This window comes from Vipera berus, assembly GCF_964194415.1.
Source record: "Vipera berus genome assembly, chromosome: 14".
Taxonomy (NCBI): Eukaryota; Metazoa; Chordata; class Lepidosauria; order Squamata; family Viperidae; genus Vipera; species Vipera berus.
Genome location: NC_138217.1, coordinates 7,542,679 through 7,559,619, shown reverse-complemented (window position 1 = coordinate 7,559,619; position 16,941 = coordinate 7,542,679). Strand labels below are relative to the sequence as shown.

Below are 16,941 nucleotides of genomic sequence, written 5' to 3'. Positions count from 1 at the left end.
AAGAAGCTTCTTGGAGGAGAAGACCTGAAGAAGCTTCTTGGAGGAGAAGACCTGAAGAAGCTTCTTGGAGGAGAAGACCTGAAGAAGCTTCTTGGAGGAGAAGACCTGAAGAAACTTCTTGGAGGAGAAGACCTGAAGAAGCTTCTTGAAGGAGAAGACCTGAAGAAACTTCTTGGAGAAGAACTGAAGAAGCTTCTTGGAGAAGAAGAAATGAAGAAGCTTCTTGGAGAAGACCTGAAGAAGCTTCTTGAAGACCTGAAGAAGCTTCTTGGAGGAGAAGAACTGAAGAAGCTTCTTGGAGAAGAACTGAAGAAGCTTCTTGGAGAAGACCTGAAGAAGCTTCTTTGTTTCCAGGACAAACAAAGCCCAGTTGCCTTTTGAAAAAGGACTTTTGGGACAAAAAGTGTCCCAGCTGGAGCCTTCCGAGTCGGAGAAGATGCCGAAACAGCTTTACCTGCTAGAAATACTGTCCCGCCGGCTTCTGGCTTCCCCATTGACTTCCTGATCCTGAGCCCGATACTCTGTCGCCGCAGCCTGCAGGACCTCCCTGATGGAAGGAAACTGTCCAACAGCATCCAACGGGACCTTCTGCCCGTTGACGGTGAAGGCCGTACCCTGCTTGCTTTTGGGGCTGGAGGACGTGGGGCCTCTTCCTGACGCACTGCTGTAGGTCGAGCTGTCGCTTTCGTTGCCGTCCAGCCTCATGCCCGCTTCGCTGCCATCCATCTCCGACAGGCTGTCTCCCGCCAAGGAGGAAGCTTCCAGCCGGTCATCTGAATCGGGGGTCAGGCTGACGGAAGACACAACCGAGGTCAGGCTGCTTGAGTTGTGTTTCAGCGATCCACCCGATGAATCGGCCACCGGGACGGTCCCACCGGTGCCGCCCTCTGGGTTTTCCGTTCGATAATCTGCCAGAGACCGAATCCGGCTGCTCGTTTTGGATGATCTGGAGCTTTTTTTCTCTTTCGAGGAAGCTGGGAAGCCCAAGCTGCCCACTTTCGGTCCTCGCGGGACGCTGGTTCGCAAAAAGGAATATTCTTTGGTCATCGCCATGGGGCTGGCCCTGGGTAAGAGCTCTGGATGCAACATCAGCTCGGGATCCAGCGTGCTGGAGAGGCGGCTCTTAGCTGTAAACACCTGGAATGAAAGAAAGGAAGGAAGGAAGAACAGGAAGGGGGAGAAATGGAAAAGCAAGCACAGTAGTAGTAAATAATAAAACAATAAAAAACAATAATAATAAAATAAAATATAACAACATACAACAACAACAACAATCATAAATTGCTCTGGGACTTCAGAAATGAAACAGACAAGCACCTGCCACATAACACCCCGGCCTTAACTATTGTCGACAAGAAAGACAAAAAAGTCTGTCTAGTGGACGTGGCAGTGCCTGGAGACAGCAGAATAGACGAGAAAGAACTGGAGAAGATAACAAAATACAAAGACCTACAGACTGTGGCAAAGGCAAGCAAGAGTAGTACCAATTAGTAACAGGCACTTTGGGTGCAATCCCAAAACATCTGGAGCACCACGGGCATTGACAACAGCACCACTGGTCAACTGCAGCACTTGAACATCAGCGGCCTTGACACAATCCCCATCAGTCAGTTGCCCAAGGCAACTTTACTTGGAACAGCTGACATCCTGTGAAGTTACTTTTAATGTTATTAGCAACATCTGCTTATCTCAGGTCCTTGGGAAGGACTGGATAGGTGGACAAAAATGCCAAATCCAGCTGACTCTACGACGAACCGTAACATTGGCATTGACACAATCCTCATCAGTCAATTGCCAAAGGCAGCTTTACTCGGAACAGCTGACATCCTGTGAAGTTACTGTTGTGACTCAGGGTCAGCCTGTGGGTCCGACAGCCGGCTCCGATGTATCGGAGGACTCAGATGTGGGGGAGGAGGGAAACGAACCGGCTGATGATGATTTGGAGACTTTGCAGAGTCCTCAGCCGGGAACCTCTGCTCAGCTGTGTGAGCCCGAGAGTGCGGAGGATGATGACCCACAGCTGGCCCTGTTCAAGGACGCCCGACGCAGGAGGCAGTCGAGCAGGGACAAACAAAGGAAGGCTATGGGACTCCTCGGGAGGAGGCACAGGGAGACCACGCCCTGAGCTCTCTATAAAAGGAGTGTTTGGGGAGGGGCTGGTTGCTGAAAGCAACTCTTTTGCTTGAGAAGATAAGCTCTTGTGTGTTTACTATTAAATCTTGGCAGAAGCCTTTTAGCCTTGGACGCTTTCCAGTCTCTTCTTTTGATTAGGGGTGCGAGAAGAGGGCTGGTTCAGAACAGTTTGCTTTCAGCCACCCACCCCTTAATACTACGATGGAGCAGCTTCTTGCCGAGAATGCCCAGCTCAACCAGCAACTCACCTTGCTGGCCACTCAGGTGGCACAACTGCAGGCTCAGGTACATGCTGCCCCCCCACCCAGGAGGAAATGTCAGATAGCTATGCCGGATAAATTTGCTGGCAATCCAGAACTGTTTCCTGCCTTCCTGGGACAATGCCAGCTTTTTATCAGCGTGAGAGCAGCTGATTTCCCCACTGACCGAGATAAGGTGGGTTTCGTGTTGAGCCTTCTGTCGGGAGATGCAGCTCGTTGGGGCACGCCTCTGTTGGCACAGCCTAGCCCTTTGTTGGATAACTTTGGGGGGTTTTGTGACCATATGCGCCTCATGTATGAGGACCCAATTAAGGCGCAGACGGCCACCCGACGCCTGAAAGCTTTGAGGCAGGGTCAGCGCCCCCTACAGGCCTACATCAGCGATTTCCGGCTGCTTAGCCAGGATTCCGCCTGGAATGAGGCTGCGCTCGTGGATGCCTTCTAGGATGGCTTGTCGGAGGAGATGTTGGATGAGCTGGCCCGCGTGGACATTCCCTCAGACCTGAATGGGCTGATCCATCTTTGTCTGCGGATCGATGCCCGGCTGCAGCAGCGAAAGAGTCGCCGTGCCACCCCACAGACCCCTGCCGCTCCTGTTGTGCGTGAGCCCCCAGTCCAGAGGGAGGAGCCAATGGAGCTGGGTGCCGCCAGGTCCCGTCTATCGGAGACGGAAATGGACAGACGACGATCGGGGGGGTTGTGTTTTTACTGTGGGGACCTTGGACATTTGGCTGCTTCTTGCCCGAAGAAGCGTCAGCGGGCGTCAGTGACCAAGCCTGCCCCGAGAAAGTCCCCTGCTTTGCTATCGGGAAACGGCCCGAGCCCGATCTAGACGGTGTGAAAGATCGGGCGACCCACAACGATCACGCCGAGCGACGCCGTTCCGACGGTGCCTGTGAACCTCCACGGCATTTGATTTTGGAGGCACGACTGATCCTCCCTGGCAAGCCAGAGGGGATTCCGGTCCATGCCTTAATTGACTCTGGGGCTACCACTAACTTTATGGATTCGGCCTTTGTGGCCAAATGGGCTGTTCCCCAGTGTCCAGTGGATCCGCCCATGCTTGTGGAGACCATCGATGGTCGAGTGCTCCTGTCCGGGCCTATCACGGCCGCCACGCAACCCGTGTGTATGGCCATCAGTACCCATGTGGAGGCCATTCAGTTCTACGTCACTTCGGATCTGCACTTCCCCGTGGTCTTGGGACTGGCGTGGCTCCGGGCGCATGATCCACAGATCTATTGGTCTCAGAACTTGGTCACCTTCCCAAGTTTGCAGTGCGTGGACCACACCCGCCATATCTGTGCCGGCCAGGTGGAGGGTTCCCCAGGGGTTTCCTTGCCTCCCGAACTGTCCGACTTTGCTGACGTGTTCAGCGAGTCAGAGGCGGACCAATTACCCCCGCACAGGCCCTACGACTGCTCCATTGACCTAGTCCCTGATGCGCCTCTCCCAGTGGGGCGTTTGTACTCCATGTCGGAGCCCGAGTTGGCTGCATTGCGGGACTTCCTGACAAAGAACTTGGCTCGTGGTTTCATCCGGCCCTCGTCCTCGCCAGTGTCTGCGCCCGTGCTCTTCGTCAAAAAGAAGTCGGGCGAGTTACGGCTTTGCTGTGACTACCGGAAACTCAACGCTATCACGGTGCGTAACCGCTACCCGCTGCCCCTCATCCCCGAGCTCTTGGACCGACTCCGGGAGGCTAAGATCTTCACGAAACTGGACCTGCGTGGAGCTTACAACCTCGTCAGGGTTCGGCCGGGTGATGAGTGGAAGACGGCGTTTGGTACTCGCTATGGACATTTCGAGTACACGGTGATGCCGTTTGGCCTGACCAACGCCCCCGCTGTGTTTCAGCATTTTATGAATGACATCTTTCGGGATCTGTTGGACCAGTTTGTTGTGATTTACCTGGACGACATCCTGATTTACTCCCCGTCGCGTGAAGCGCATCATCAGCATCTCCGTCAGGTCCTGCAGCGCCTCCGGAAACATCGGCTGTTTGCCAAGTTGGAGAAGTGCCAGTTCTACCAGGTGACCATTGATTTCTTGGGTCACCGCATTTCTCCTGAGGGCATCGCCATGGAACCGAGTAAAGTTGAGTCGTTGCAGAGTTGGCAACCCCCGCGTCGCGTGAAGGATATTCAGCGACTTCTTGGATTTGCCAACTACTATCGGACATTCATCCCTGGCTTTGCTGCCTTGACAGCCCCCCTCACCCGGCTCCTGCAGAAGAAGACTCGGTTCCAGTGGAACGCCCCCGAACAACAGGCGTTCCAAGCTTTGAAGGACGCCTTCATGAAGGAGCCCATCTTGAAGCATCCTGACCCGCAACGGCCGTTTGTCGTGGAGGCGGACGCCTCCGACATTGCCATTGGGGCCGTGTTGCTCCAGGCAGCGACGCCCAACGGTACCCTTTTCCCTTGCGCGTATCACTCTCGGAAATTGAATCCCTCGGAGCGCAACTATACCATCTGGGAGAAGGAGCTGCTGGCCATCAAGGCGGCGTTCGAGGCTTGGAGGCATCATCTGGAGGGGGCGCGGCATCAAATCGAGGTCCGGACGGACCACAAGAATCTGGAAAGCCTGCAGACCGCTCGGAATTTGAACCAACGCCAGATCCGGTGGTCCCTCTTCTTTGCGAGGTTTGACTTCCGGGTGCGGTACATACCAAGCGGGCACAACCAGAGAGCGGATGCTCTGTCCAGGAAGCCCGAGTACACCCGAGTGGAAGACAAGCTTCCGCCCAGGACCGTGATCCCCGTCGAGTCTTTTGCTGCGGTGCGGGAGCCGGTGGATATACGGGCTCGGATCCGGGAGGCGCAGCAGCAGGAGGCGTGGGTGGCTCAGCGGAAGGAAGAGGTGGGGCCAGATTCGCCTTGGTCGGTCACGGATGGACTCCTGTATTATCGTGACCGGCTCTATGTTCCAGGAGGGCCACTCAGGGGACTCGTCCTCAGCCAATGTCATGATAACCCGGCTGCGGGGCATTTTGGCCTGTTCAAGACTCTGAACCTGGTCTCCCGTACATTCTGGTGGCCCCGAGTCCGACACGATGTCCAGTCTTATGTCACCTCCTGCGTCCCATGCAGGCAGGCCAAGTCAGCGACAGGGGCCCCGCCTGGTTTACTGCAGCCTTTGCCAACGCCCAAGAGACCCTGGGGGGCTGTGTCCATGGACTTTCTGACGGATCTACCCCCATCCTCCGGCTTCACGACAGTGTTTGTGGTGGTGGACATGTTGACCAAGATGGCGCACTTCATCCCCTGTCGCGGCTTACCGTCAGCTCGCGCCACTAGTCGCATGTTCATCCAACAGGTGTTCCGGCTGCACGGCCTTCCCGATAGAGTCGTCTCCGATAGGGGGGCCCAGTTTACAGCCCGCTTCTGGCAGGAGTTGATGCGGGCGTTGGACATTAAGGTTTGCCTCTCGTCCGCGCATCATCCTCAGACCGACGGGGGTACCGAGAAGGTCATCGGCATCTTAGAGCAGTATCTGCGCTGCTACGTTAACCTGCAGCAGGACAATTGGGTGGACTATTTGGCCATAGCCGAGTTTGCCTTTAACAACTCGCAGCACACCTCCACGCAGATGACACCGTTCTTGGCCAATGTGGGTTATCACCCTCGGTTTTTCCCCCTTTCTCCCGTGGACTCACCGGAGCCGGCAGCGAACGAATTCATGGCGGAGTTACAGGCGATCCATCGGTTGGTGCGACGGCAGCTGGAGAAGGCCAAGGCCGACTACAAGAGGTTCGCCGATCGGTCGAGAAGGGATACGCCTCCACTATCGGTGGGGGATCGGGTCTGGCTGTCCACCAGGAACCTACCATCCACTCGGCCGGCGAGGAAGCTGGACCACCGTTACCTTGGACCGTTCCCAGTCGAGGCCGTCATCAACCCGGTCGCCTATCGTTTAACTCTGCCACGTTCCCTGCGCGTGCACCCCGTCTTCCATCGGTCCTTGTTGGTCCCCGAACAACCGGCTTGTCCACTTCGCCAAGCGGAACCTCCCCCATCAGGACCTCGTGATGGCGACAGCACCCCCGAGTACGAGGTCGCCAGCATCAGGGATTCCCGCTGGCTGAAAGGTCGCTTCCAGTACCTGATCGAGTGGAAAGGGTACGGGCCGGAGGACTTCACATGGGAAGACGCGACCGCCGTTCATGCCCCTGCGTTGGTGACTGCGTTTCACGAACAGTTCCCATCCCGACCGCATCCGGATCGGCAGACCCGGGGGAAGGGCCCTGCGGTGCGGGATAGTGTTGTGACTCAGGGTCAGCCTGTGGGTCCGACAGCCGGCTCCGATGTATCGGAGGACTCAGATGTGGGGGAGGAGGGAAACGAACCGGCTGATGATGATTTGGAGACTTTGCAGAGTCCTCAGCCGGGAACCTCTGCTCAGCTGTGTGAGCCCGAGAGTGCGGAGGATGATGACCCACAGCTGGCCCTGTTCAAGGACGCCCGACGCAGGAGGCAGTCGAGCAGGGACAAACAAAGGAAGGCTATGGGACTCCTCGGGAGGAGGCACAGGGAGACCACGCCCTGAGCTCTCTATAAAAGGAGTGTTTGGGGAGGGGCTGGTTGCTGAAAGCAACTCTTTTGCTTGAGAAGATAAGCTCTTGTGTGTTTACTATTAAATCTTGGCAGAAGCCTTTTAGCCTTGGACGCTTTCCAGTCTCTTCTTTTGATTAGGGGTGCGAGAAGAGGGCTGGTTCAGAACAGTTACTTTTAATGTTATTAGCAACATCTGCTTATCTCAGGTCCTTGGGAAGGACTGGATAGGTGGACAAAAATGCCAAATCCAGCTGACTCTGTGACAAACCGTAACATTGGCATTGACACAATCCCCATCAGTCAATTGCCAAAGGCAGCTTTACTCGGAACAGCTGACATCCTGCAACAATTCCTTTATCACCATCAAACATCAAACCTCCGCTTATCTCCGATCCATCAGTGGACAAAAAGGCCAGTTCCAGTCTCACCGCCTGGCAGACGGTGCGATGAGTAAAAACAGCCCTGTGAATCTCTTTTTAACTAGGCACTTACTCTCTCTTGATGCCTCTTGACCCGATACTGCTTGAGCTGTTCTTCCAGGCGCTTCCTCGCCTGAAGTCGGATCTGTTCTTCCTTCTCTAGCGGGAGAGGAGCATCGGCTGAGCCTGCGGAAGGAATTAGGAGCAAGTTAAGTTGTTTGGGGACAACAACCAAGGAGGTGGGGCAGACAGGAAGACCTGAGATTTCTTTGCAAAGTCCTTAGAAATTGAGAGCCAAGGTAAAAAGAAGGGGGTGGGGTGGGGGGAGAAAAAGAGGCTAATTTCTCAACTCTTGGTTTTGAAGGAATTGATTTTTATTTTTATTTTTTTTGCTGTGTCTGAAGCAAGGTATTTCGTGAGAAAAAGAGCTTGAGAACCTTTTCGGTATCGCCAGAGCTCAACCACCGCACACTTTAAAAACGTTTTGGAGACTAACTTAATTAGGATGAGAACGGTACAGTCCACAAAGCCTTAGAAGAGCCGTGGTGGGGTTTTTTTTCCCATACTTTGCTAACATTACTTTTAATTGTTAAGGTGTGGTTAGCTGCCCAGCGTCTCCTTTGCCAGGCGGGAGAGCACTAATGAACGATTAATCTATTAAATCAAATCAGTCGGGGAATAATTGCCGCCCCTTGTTCAGAATAGGATCCAGCAAGTCCGTCCAACCCCCAACTGAAGCTTTGCACCACCCTTTCATTTACGTGAAGACAGCCGGATTTTTTCCCCTGGAATTTCTTAGCCTCTGAGAGTCACGGGGAAATGACGGCGATGGCGCGGCGTCACCGGAGGAGCATGACTCAATTTTTGATCCTTGTCTGGAGCCTTGGGGGAAGGGTGTTCAGTCAAAACAGGATTGTCCCTGAGCAGAAGTGAAAGGTGGACGTGTGAACGCGGGACACTGCAGATGGCTGTTAATGCAGCCCGTTGCCAAGCCTACACGGTCCTGTGACAGCCGTGTGTGTGGCTGTCAGAACTTCAAATGCAGGTCGTTAGTAAACCCCCTTGGAACTTCAAACAGCCACTCAGCAACAAGTCGTTACCTGCGTTGACAAAAAACTATCAGAGTGAGTCCTCGACTTACGGGCTTGTTTACTGATGGTTCGAAGTTACAACAGCACCGAAAAAAAGTGAGTTCTGTTTTTCACACGACGACTGCAGTATCCCCAGGGTCGCATGGGCAAAATTCAGACTGGGGAACTAGCTCCCATTTATGACGGCTGCAGGGGTCACGTGATCCCTTTTTTTTGCATCCTTCTGGCCAGCAAAGCCAATGGGGAAGCTAGATTTAGGTAACAACCGTGTCACCGAGTTAACAACTGCAGTGATTCCCTGAACAGCTGTGGCGAGAAAGGTACAATGGGCCAAATTGGGGCTCAGTTGTAAGTCAAGGACTAGCTGTGTTTCGCTGTTGTTGACATGCGCAATGTTTTCTCTGATCAATGTTTCGCACGCACAGGCGCGTAGAGGTCGGTAACCACATCAATTAGAGCAGGGGTCCCCAAGGTCCGGTACCGAGCTGCGGCATGCCAGCAACCGGTCCGCACAAACAAGCAAAGCCCCATCCGTGGGGATGCAGGCAGCACGCAAAACCACGCACCCTCCGGTCCGTGAAAAAACCTCTCTCCACAGAACCGGTTCCTGGTGATGCCCAAAAGGTTGGGAAACCTCTGGATTAGAGGGGAAAATACCTTGTTTCTACGAGAATTGCAACGGAAACCTTGATCGCAACCCACCAGGTCATCCCAAAAAAAAAAAAAAAGGAAGCCAATTTGTTAAAGGCGAAGTCAGAGGCCGAGCTCGCTGGCCCAGGTTTTTAGAGTCAGCTCATGCTTCAAAAGCGGCAGGCAGAAGAGATTCTGCAGAGGCACAGAGATAGAAATAAGGGAGGAGGGGGGTGGAAAAAAAAACTTCTTTGAGGTGGAGCAAGGAAGAACAGGTGAGCTCCGCCGCGAAGAGATGCTTACACATTTTGGTTTCTTGCAAAGGGAGGCTTAGTTTGAGAGACTGCAGGGCGTCATTCCTAAGAGCTAAGCTCTCATCACTACCGCCCTGAGATGCCTTTAGGTGCTCGTGGACACCAAGCACACCTGAAGTTGCTTCTTCCTCCCAGGAGCTTTTGATGGGGCCAAAAGTCACGGGCTGCTCGGGCCCGTAAGACGTCGGTCCGTTCGCACAAGGATCTGAGCTGCTCTTGAGGGCTAAGGTATCCCCTTCGGTTGACACTCTGCTGTTATTTACACTAGCTGCTGGGGGAAAAAAGAACAGGGGTTGGGAAGAGGTTTAGTGGTGGATGCCGTGCTCTTACCTGTTTGTACGCTCAGGAAGCCACTGAGAGAACAATCCATCAGACTAGAGCTGGGAGGGACCTTGGAGGTCATCTAGTCCAACTGCCTGCTCAAGCAAGAGACCCTGTACCATTTCAGACAAGGGACTGTGCTGTCTTTTTTTGGAAAGCCTCCAGCGATGGAGCATCCCACAACGTCGGAAGGCAAAGCTATTCCAATGGGTTAATTGTCCTCACCGTTAGGAAGTTTCTCCTTAATTCCAGGTTGCTTCACCCAATATGCTCCACTCTTAAATCAGTTTAAACACCAAACTTAACAAATAAAACATAATAGCAATAGCAGTTAGACTTATACTGCTTCACCGAGCTTTCCAGCCCTAAGCGGTTTACGTATTTCCCCCAACAACCTGGATCCACATTTTACCGACTTCGGAAAGATGGAAGGCTGAGTCAACTATGAGTCGGTCAGGATCGAACTCCTGACAGTGGGCAGAGTTAACCTGCAGTACTGCATTTTAACCACTGCACCACCATGTCTCTTATAATAAAATGTGTATCTAGTCTGGAACATTCCTGAAATATTGGATAGGGAAATAGGATTTGTTTATGGGCTGGGCTCAACAGGAATATATTTCTCCCTCCTTCCTGATGTTCTAAATCCTCACAAGGCAAAGAGAAGAGAATCTGTCAATGCTGCAAACGTTGACATATTTTTGCACTGACAATATAAGACGCAGCCTTTTGCTTTAACTGCTTTGCTTTGAAACTGAAGGTGGGGGGAATGTCAACCGGATGTTTTCAGAAGATAAGAAATAACCTGCGCACAGGAAGGGAAGTGAAACTTCATTATGTAAAACTGATTGGATAATGTGATTTATGACGTGTAAATAAGGGTTGGAATTGTTGGGTGGTGTTGTGGGCTTGTGGGAGGAGATTTCAGATGCTGGCATCCCTCCATGTGTGCCGATGCTTCCTTTCATTATTAAGACTTATTAGATAAACAATGCCTGAATTTTGTTTGAACTGTCTCATTTATCGAAACCGCAACAGAATCCCCTTAATTCAGATCCATGTAGTTTGGTATAATCCATTTTAGTGGACAGCAAGTTAGAAGAATCTCAAGTTAGAAGATGCTCTTCCTATCTCCCTTTTGCTCTTCTTTCAATCGCAGAGGAGTTTGGTGCAAAACAGATGCCCTGATGCCACTCTTGTGTCTAATTTTCTCTTCGTCTGATCTGTCACGCTTCAGGCTGACTGGGTTGCGAGTCGCCTCGATGGAGCCAGAGTGAGCGTCTACGGCTTTCAAACTGCCAACATTTAAGCTGCCTCCAGAAGTTGTGAATGCTCCAACACTGGAGGTTTTAAAAAAGAGATTAGACAGCCTTTTGTCTGAAATAGCATAGGGTTTCCTGAGGTTGGATTATCAGAAAACCTCCAAGGACCTTTCCAGTTCTGTTATACTCCTCATTACTTTGAATTATTTTAAGATGTGACTCCCAAGACAGAGACTTTCCAGACTAAAGCCCTCCCCCACCCCACCCAGTGCTGATTTAACAGCTTTGTTCTTTCATTTTCCAGAGAAAAAGGAAGATGGAAGAGGTAGGTGGAAAAAGCAAAGGAGAAGTGGAAGAAAGCCTTAGTACTAAGTCTGGAGTTTCATCACCCAGTGAGTGCAACAGCAGACAAGCACATAGACAAAGGGTAGGTATCGCCTTAGTATTAGCCGTGAAAGATACCACTGACTTAGTCACTAGGAGGAAAACTCAGGAACAGATCACCAGCCTGAATCTTCCAAATGCATCTGGAATGACAACTTATTTTGCCAAAGTCCTTCCTAACCTTCCACCGTCACCATCCAACGACAGTCACAAAAATGCTCATTAAAGAAAAAGAAAAATTAATATCCAGGGAAGAGCTGCTTACAGTTAACGTTTTCCTTTGTCCACTTAGATTTGGCCTCCAGGCCTGGCTGCTGTTCAGAACCGCTAGGGGTGCCATTGCTGGCTTCCTGAATGACCACCGAAGGGTCCATGGCTGAAGGCGTGAAGGTCCAAGGGAAATGTTTCCCCAAGGGAATTTTCCAAGTGACCTACTGGCTCCGGTTTTTCTCCATCAATACCGCTGGGAGCCAAAAGGCAGCCGGCGCATTGCGAGGGCTTCGGCACCAAGGTATTTGCAGCAAAGCAATTTGGTTGAGTTCCAGCCCACTTGATGGGACAACTGAAGAATTTCTGGAGATCCTTAGAGTAGCTGCAGAGAAAGAAAACAATGGTTGAGTTACATCACACGCCGAGATAAACTAACACACACACACACACACACACAGGATGACACTCCTTTTTAAAAATAGTTCCTTGTGGGTTTTTTTGGTTTTTTTTAAGAAACACCTACATCTGCCACATATAATTCTGAGCTCACCGTGTGCCAATCCTTATGTAAGTCATATTGCCACCATCTCAGAGACAGAGGGGGGGGGGGCTTGTTTAGGCTCCTAGATGATAAAATTGAGGAGTTTGGGGTGCGGGGGGGGGGAATTCACAAACCAAAGATTTTAGGATGCGTTAATGAATCTCTGAGCGACACGTGGAATTCATCCAAGCTTTCTTGGGGTTGTTGCATGGGAATCACCCAGGCTGGTCCTGTGATGAGTGGAAACAAAGCTATTTTCATTTACTAATCGCGGTTAGCAGTTGCCTTTTATTTTCATCATGGCAACTGCCGGCCAGACTATTTTATCCCACCAAGCACGGACAGTTTGATTTATAGGACTATGCATGTGTTTATGAGGCTAAGTATTTGGCAGAGATTAAAATATCTCTTATTGCAGCTGAGCGTATTACTAACCGAGGGTGGGAAAAGAGGCCTATTGCCTATTAAGGTTGCTTCGCTTTGCGTGAAGAAAGCAAGAGATAAAGATTACACAGGCTAGTCCTCAAGTTACAACAGTTCATTTAACGACCCCGCTGAAAGTTACAACATTGGAAAAAAATGACTTATGACCATTTTTTCACACCTACGACGGTTGCAACATCCCCAGGGTCATGTTATCAAAATTCAGATGCTTGGCAACTGACTCATATTTATGGTTGCATAAATATGATCCCCTTTTGCGACCGTCTGTCAAGCAAAGTCAATGGAGAAGCCACAGTCACTTAACAGCCGTATTGATTAACTTATGAACTGCAGTGATCCACTTAACAACTGTGGCAAGAAAGGTCGTAAAAATGGCGCAAAACTCAACTATTAATTGTCTCGCTTAGCAACAGAAATTTTGGGCTCAGCTGAGGCCTTAAGTCGAGAACTGCCTGGACAGGAGAATTCAGCCCAAGTAGAACTAAGAAGCTCAGGATCAACGCTCACATGATGAAAGGGCCAAAATCGAGCAAGGAGGCTACTCCGTTTCAGATAACAACATTTGTTGACGCCTCACAAGGATAAAATTATAGATTTTTGCTTACTCAAGATGCAGAAAGCAATTTGCAAAGGCTGTCTTTTATAGGGCACTTAAGAAGAGACGACTTTTATGGGAGCTCATTGAAGACCTCAAGAAGTTCCATGTTTATTTTTTATTTTTATTTTTTATTGAAAAGTTTTTCAATACATTTTATCTTTAACAAAACAACCCCTCCCCCCCTTCCCAACCCAACCCAACCCTCCCCCCTCCCCTTCCCCCCTCCCCGACTTCCCAGAGCTAAATACAAGGTATAAAAATAAAAAACAATCATAAACTACCATATGCTAACAACAATAAACTATTAGGTCTATCGCACTTTAGCTCTTATAAAATGACTACAAGCAATATAAATGTCCCATCAATACTTATTCAAATGCTAATTGAAACTTTTTAGTCCCATATTTATTCTGGATGTAATCAATCCATTTTTTCCATGTTTAGTTGCCATCCTAAGATACCTCTTAGAAATGTGTTAGCAAGACATTAAAGTCCTGTCCTTCGTGGCATTTAGAAGACAGCTTGAGATCCTCAAAACTTCAACCCTCAATGCCCACCTTGGGAGGGTTGACTTCTCTGGGCAGGGGGGGCTTGCTGGGAGGGCCGGAGGGGAAGGGATGGTGTATCCAAGCCCATGTTCCTTGGGAAAGGAGCAGGATTAGAGTCTTTAGCACACCTCCACCTCCCCTTTTGGGGCCAGCTTGGCAGCCTCTGTTCACAACGCCAGTCTCCGACAAATGCAAATAGGCAGACACAAATGCTTCACAATGACTCTTAACCTCCACGGAGGCCTCACTAGACATGTTGAACCCTCCCAACCATTGCAACAACCACCAGTTTCAGAGTCCTTGACCACACATCACACCTACTCTGGATTATAAAGTCCATAAACAAACTTCATAGATGTACACACAGAGACACACATCAGATCTTACACTGACCTGGTCTGTATGGTCCATAAACCAACTTTATACAGGTACATACCTATGCACACCCACCCCCAACATCAAACCTTAAATCTTCCCAAGTCCATATAATCCATACACCAACTTTATACACACACACACACACAAACACACACACACACACACACACACACACCCTACATCACACCTACCCAGCTCTATACAGTCCATAAATCAACTTCATACACACACACATCAAACCTTACCCTTATCCTGGTCTATGCAGTCCATGAAGCAACTTCACACACAATACACACACAAGTACCCCCCCATCCAAGTCTATAGGGCCCATAAACACAAACAGACATACCCACCGCACACCGAACCTTTAAACCTTCCTAGGTCTATGAAACCCATAAAACAACTTCATACACATACACGCAGGTGTGTATACACACACACACACACACACTCCACCTCCCCTCCCCAGCTCTACAGAGCCCACCGAGCCCATTTCCTACAACGCACCCGGCAGGCACACAAACACCCCACCATCACAAGGGAAGGTCCCAGATTCTTACCCACTGAGACGCGTGTGTTGCAAGACACGTGTGCAGACCATCCCCACACACCCAAATCCCCGGGGATTTCCCCCCCAACCTCCCCCAGACACGCGTGTGTGTGTGTGTGTGTGTGTGTTTGCACAAGGGTGTGACTTGTATACCCAGACACACAAACACACGCAGAGGGTACTCAGCCCCACCCCCGCAGCCCGGAAGCCCCGCACCCTCCATTGCCGGACCTTCGTCCCGCTGACCTGCCCGGCTCGGCCCGAGGCGCCCTTCCTCCTCCTCCTCCTCCTCCGAGACGTGGCGCGGGCGGCAGGCGGAGCGCAGGCGGGGCGACGACGCCCCTTCCCCGCCGGACGGCCTCCTCCTCTTCCTGCTCCGCCTCTTGCCCGCCCGGAGGCGCCCGAGGACGCTCCGCAGCCGCACAGACCTGCCCGGAGCCCGGGGAGGGGGGACCGAATGGCGGCCGGAACGGAAAGAGCGGGGCGCTTTTTCCCCCCAGGCCGCGGACGGGTTTTGGCGGCGGAACTTCCGGGAAGGAGGGGCGTGAGCGAGACAGAGAGAGGGAGGAGCGCGGGGGATGACGCCTCCTGGCCCCTCCTTCTTCAGCTTGCCCCGCCTCCGCCTCTTTCTCTCCGCCGCCTCCGGGAAGGTTTAGCTTAGTCCTTCCCCAACGGGGCGCCCTCTGGTGGTTGGGGGGGGTCTTTTGGCTGCCGCAAAGGGAGCGTCGCAAAGCGGGCTGGGGGTGTGTGCCCCAGTTGTCCCCCTCCCACAGCACATCTGGGGGCGCCAGGTTGGGGGAGCTGCTTTCAGGAGCGAGCGATGGAGCCGCCCTCTTTGATGTCGGGACAGTGCCATAGATACAAGTATCACACACGTATGCACATATACACACATATAAATGTACACATACACATGGACACACACATACGCATAAATATGCACATGTGCCTATGCACACACTTATATACACAAAATTTACAGAAACGTATCATTTATACATACGCACATAAGTAAACACATAAGTATACATGCACAAACATGTAAATACATATACATATGTATTATATACAAACACAAATACACATATGTGCATACACAAAGATACGGGGTATCTATCTATCTATCTATCTATCTATCTATCTATCTATCTATCTATATATATAGGGACGCGGTAGCTCAGTGGGTTAGGACGCTGAGCTTGTCGATCAGAAGGTCAGCAGTTTGGCGGGTCGAATCCCGAGTGCCACGTTAACAGAGCGAGCGCCTGTTACTCGTCCCAGCTTCTGCCAACCTAGCAGTTCGAAAGCACGTAAAAATGCAAGTAGAAAAATAGGGACCACTACGGTGGGAAGGTAACAGCGTTCCATGTGCCTTTGGCGTCTAGTCATGCTGGCCACATGACCACGGAGATGTCCTCGGACAAGCGCTGGCTCTTCGGCTTTCAAACGGAGATGAGCACCGGCCCCTAGAGTCGGAAACGACTAGCACGCATGTGCGGGGGAACCTTTACCTTTACTATATATATATATATATATATATATATATGTGTGTGTGTGTGTGTGTGTGTGTGTGTGTGTGTGTGTGTGTGTGTGTGTGTGTGTGTCTCACATATATATACAAACATATACAGACATAGATAGATAGATAGATAGATAGATAGATAGATAGATAGATAGATAGGCGGATAGACAGACATGATAGAGGATGGATGGATGAAGATGGATGGATGATACATAGATAGTTAGAAAGACAGACAGACATGTATGCACACATAGACAAATACACAGAAGTATATGTAGTTTATACACACATACATACACATGCATATGCACAAACGTGCACAAATAAGTGCACAATTTATATATAGACACACACATGAACACACAAGCAGACACATCAGTGGTGGGATTAAAATAGGCGAACAACCGGTTCTCTGTGTGGATGCCACTTCCAGAAGTCCATTCTGGGCCTCAGCAATAAAAATTAGCTACCGATTCTGCCGAAATGGTGCAAACCAGCTGAATCCCACCACTGAGACACATATAGAAAGGCCCTCAAACGAACACACATTCCGTTTCGCAAAACAATTTTTAAAAAAACAACCAAATCTGATGATATAGAACATTGTCCACTAGAGGGCATTGTTCTTTACGTTTGAAATGAGTTGTGAGATTCTTCTCACCATAAAGTTAGTCTTATTAAGGAGCTGCAGGACTCTGAGGAATGTGTTAAAAAAAAAGTGAAGCAAGGCAAAACACTCAGAGACAAAGTGAGAATTTGGAAGGTATCCAGAACGTAGCTCTT

At 50.6% G+C, this 16,941-nt stretch overlaps 1 protein-coding gene across 2 annotated transcripts in view; it reads right to left on the bottom strand.

The window, feature by feature from the left end:
- The window catches only part of GOLGA3 (golgin A3), a 38,874-nt gene extending 24,195 nt beyond the window's left edge, over positions 1 to 14,679 (bottom strand). The window contains exons 1-5 of one of the 2 annotated variants that reach the window (XM_081338853.1): positions 14,647 to 14,679; positions 11,633 to 11,959; positions 9,390 to 9,671; positions 7,439 to 7,551; positions 455 to 1,137 (exon numbers count right to left, since the gene is read on the bottom strand). In XM_081338853.1, the coding sequence (XP_081194979.1) occupies positions 455 to 1,137; positions 7,439 to 7,551; positions 9,390 to 9,671; positions 11,633 to 11,741 (1,187 nt within the window). In that variant the 5' untranslated portion in view covers positions 11,742 to 11,959; positions 14,647 to 14,679. The remainder of the gene's footprint in view (positions 1 to 454; positions 1,138 to 7,438; positions 7,552 to 9,389; positions 9,672 to 11,632; positions 11,960 to 14,646) is intronic. The other variant, XM_081338852.1, reaches the window with a different exon arrangement.
- Positions 14,680 to 16,941: the final 2,262 nt, after the last annotated feature.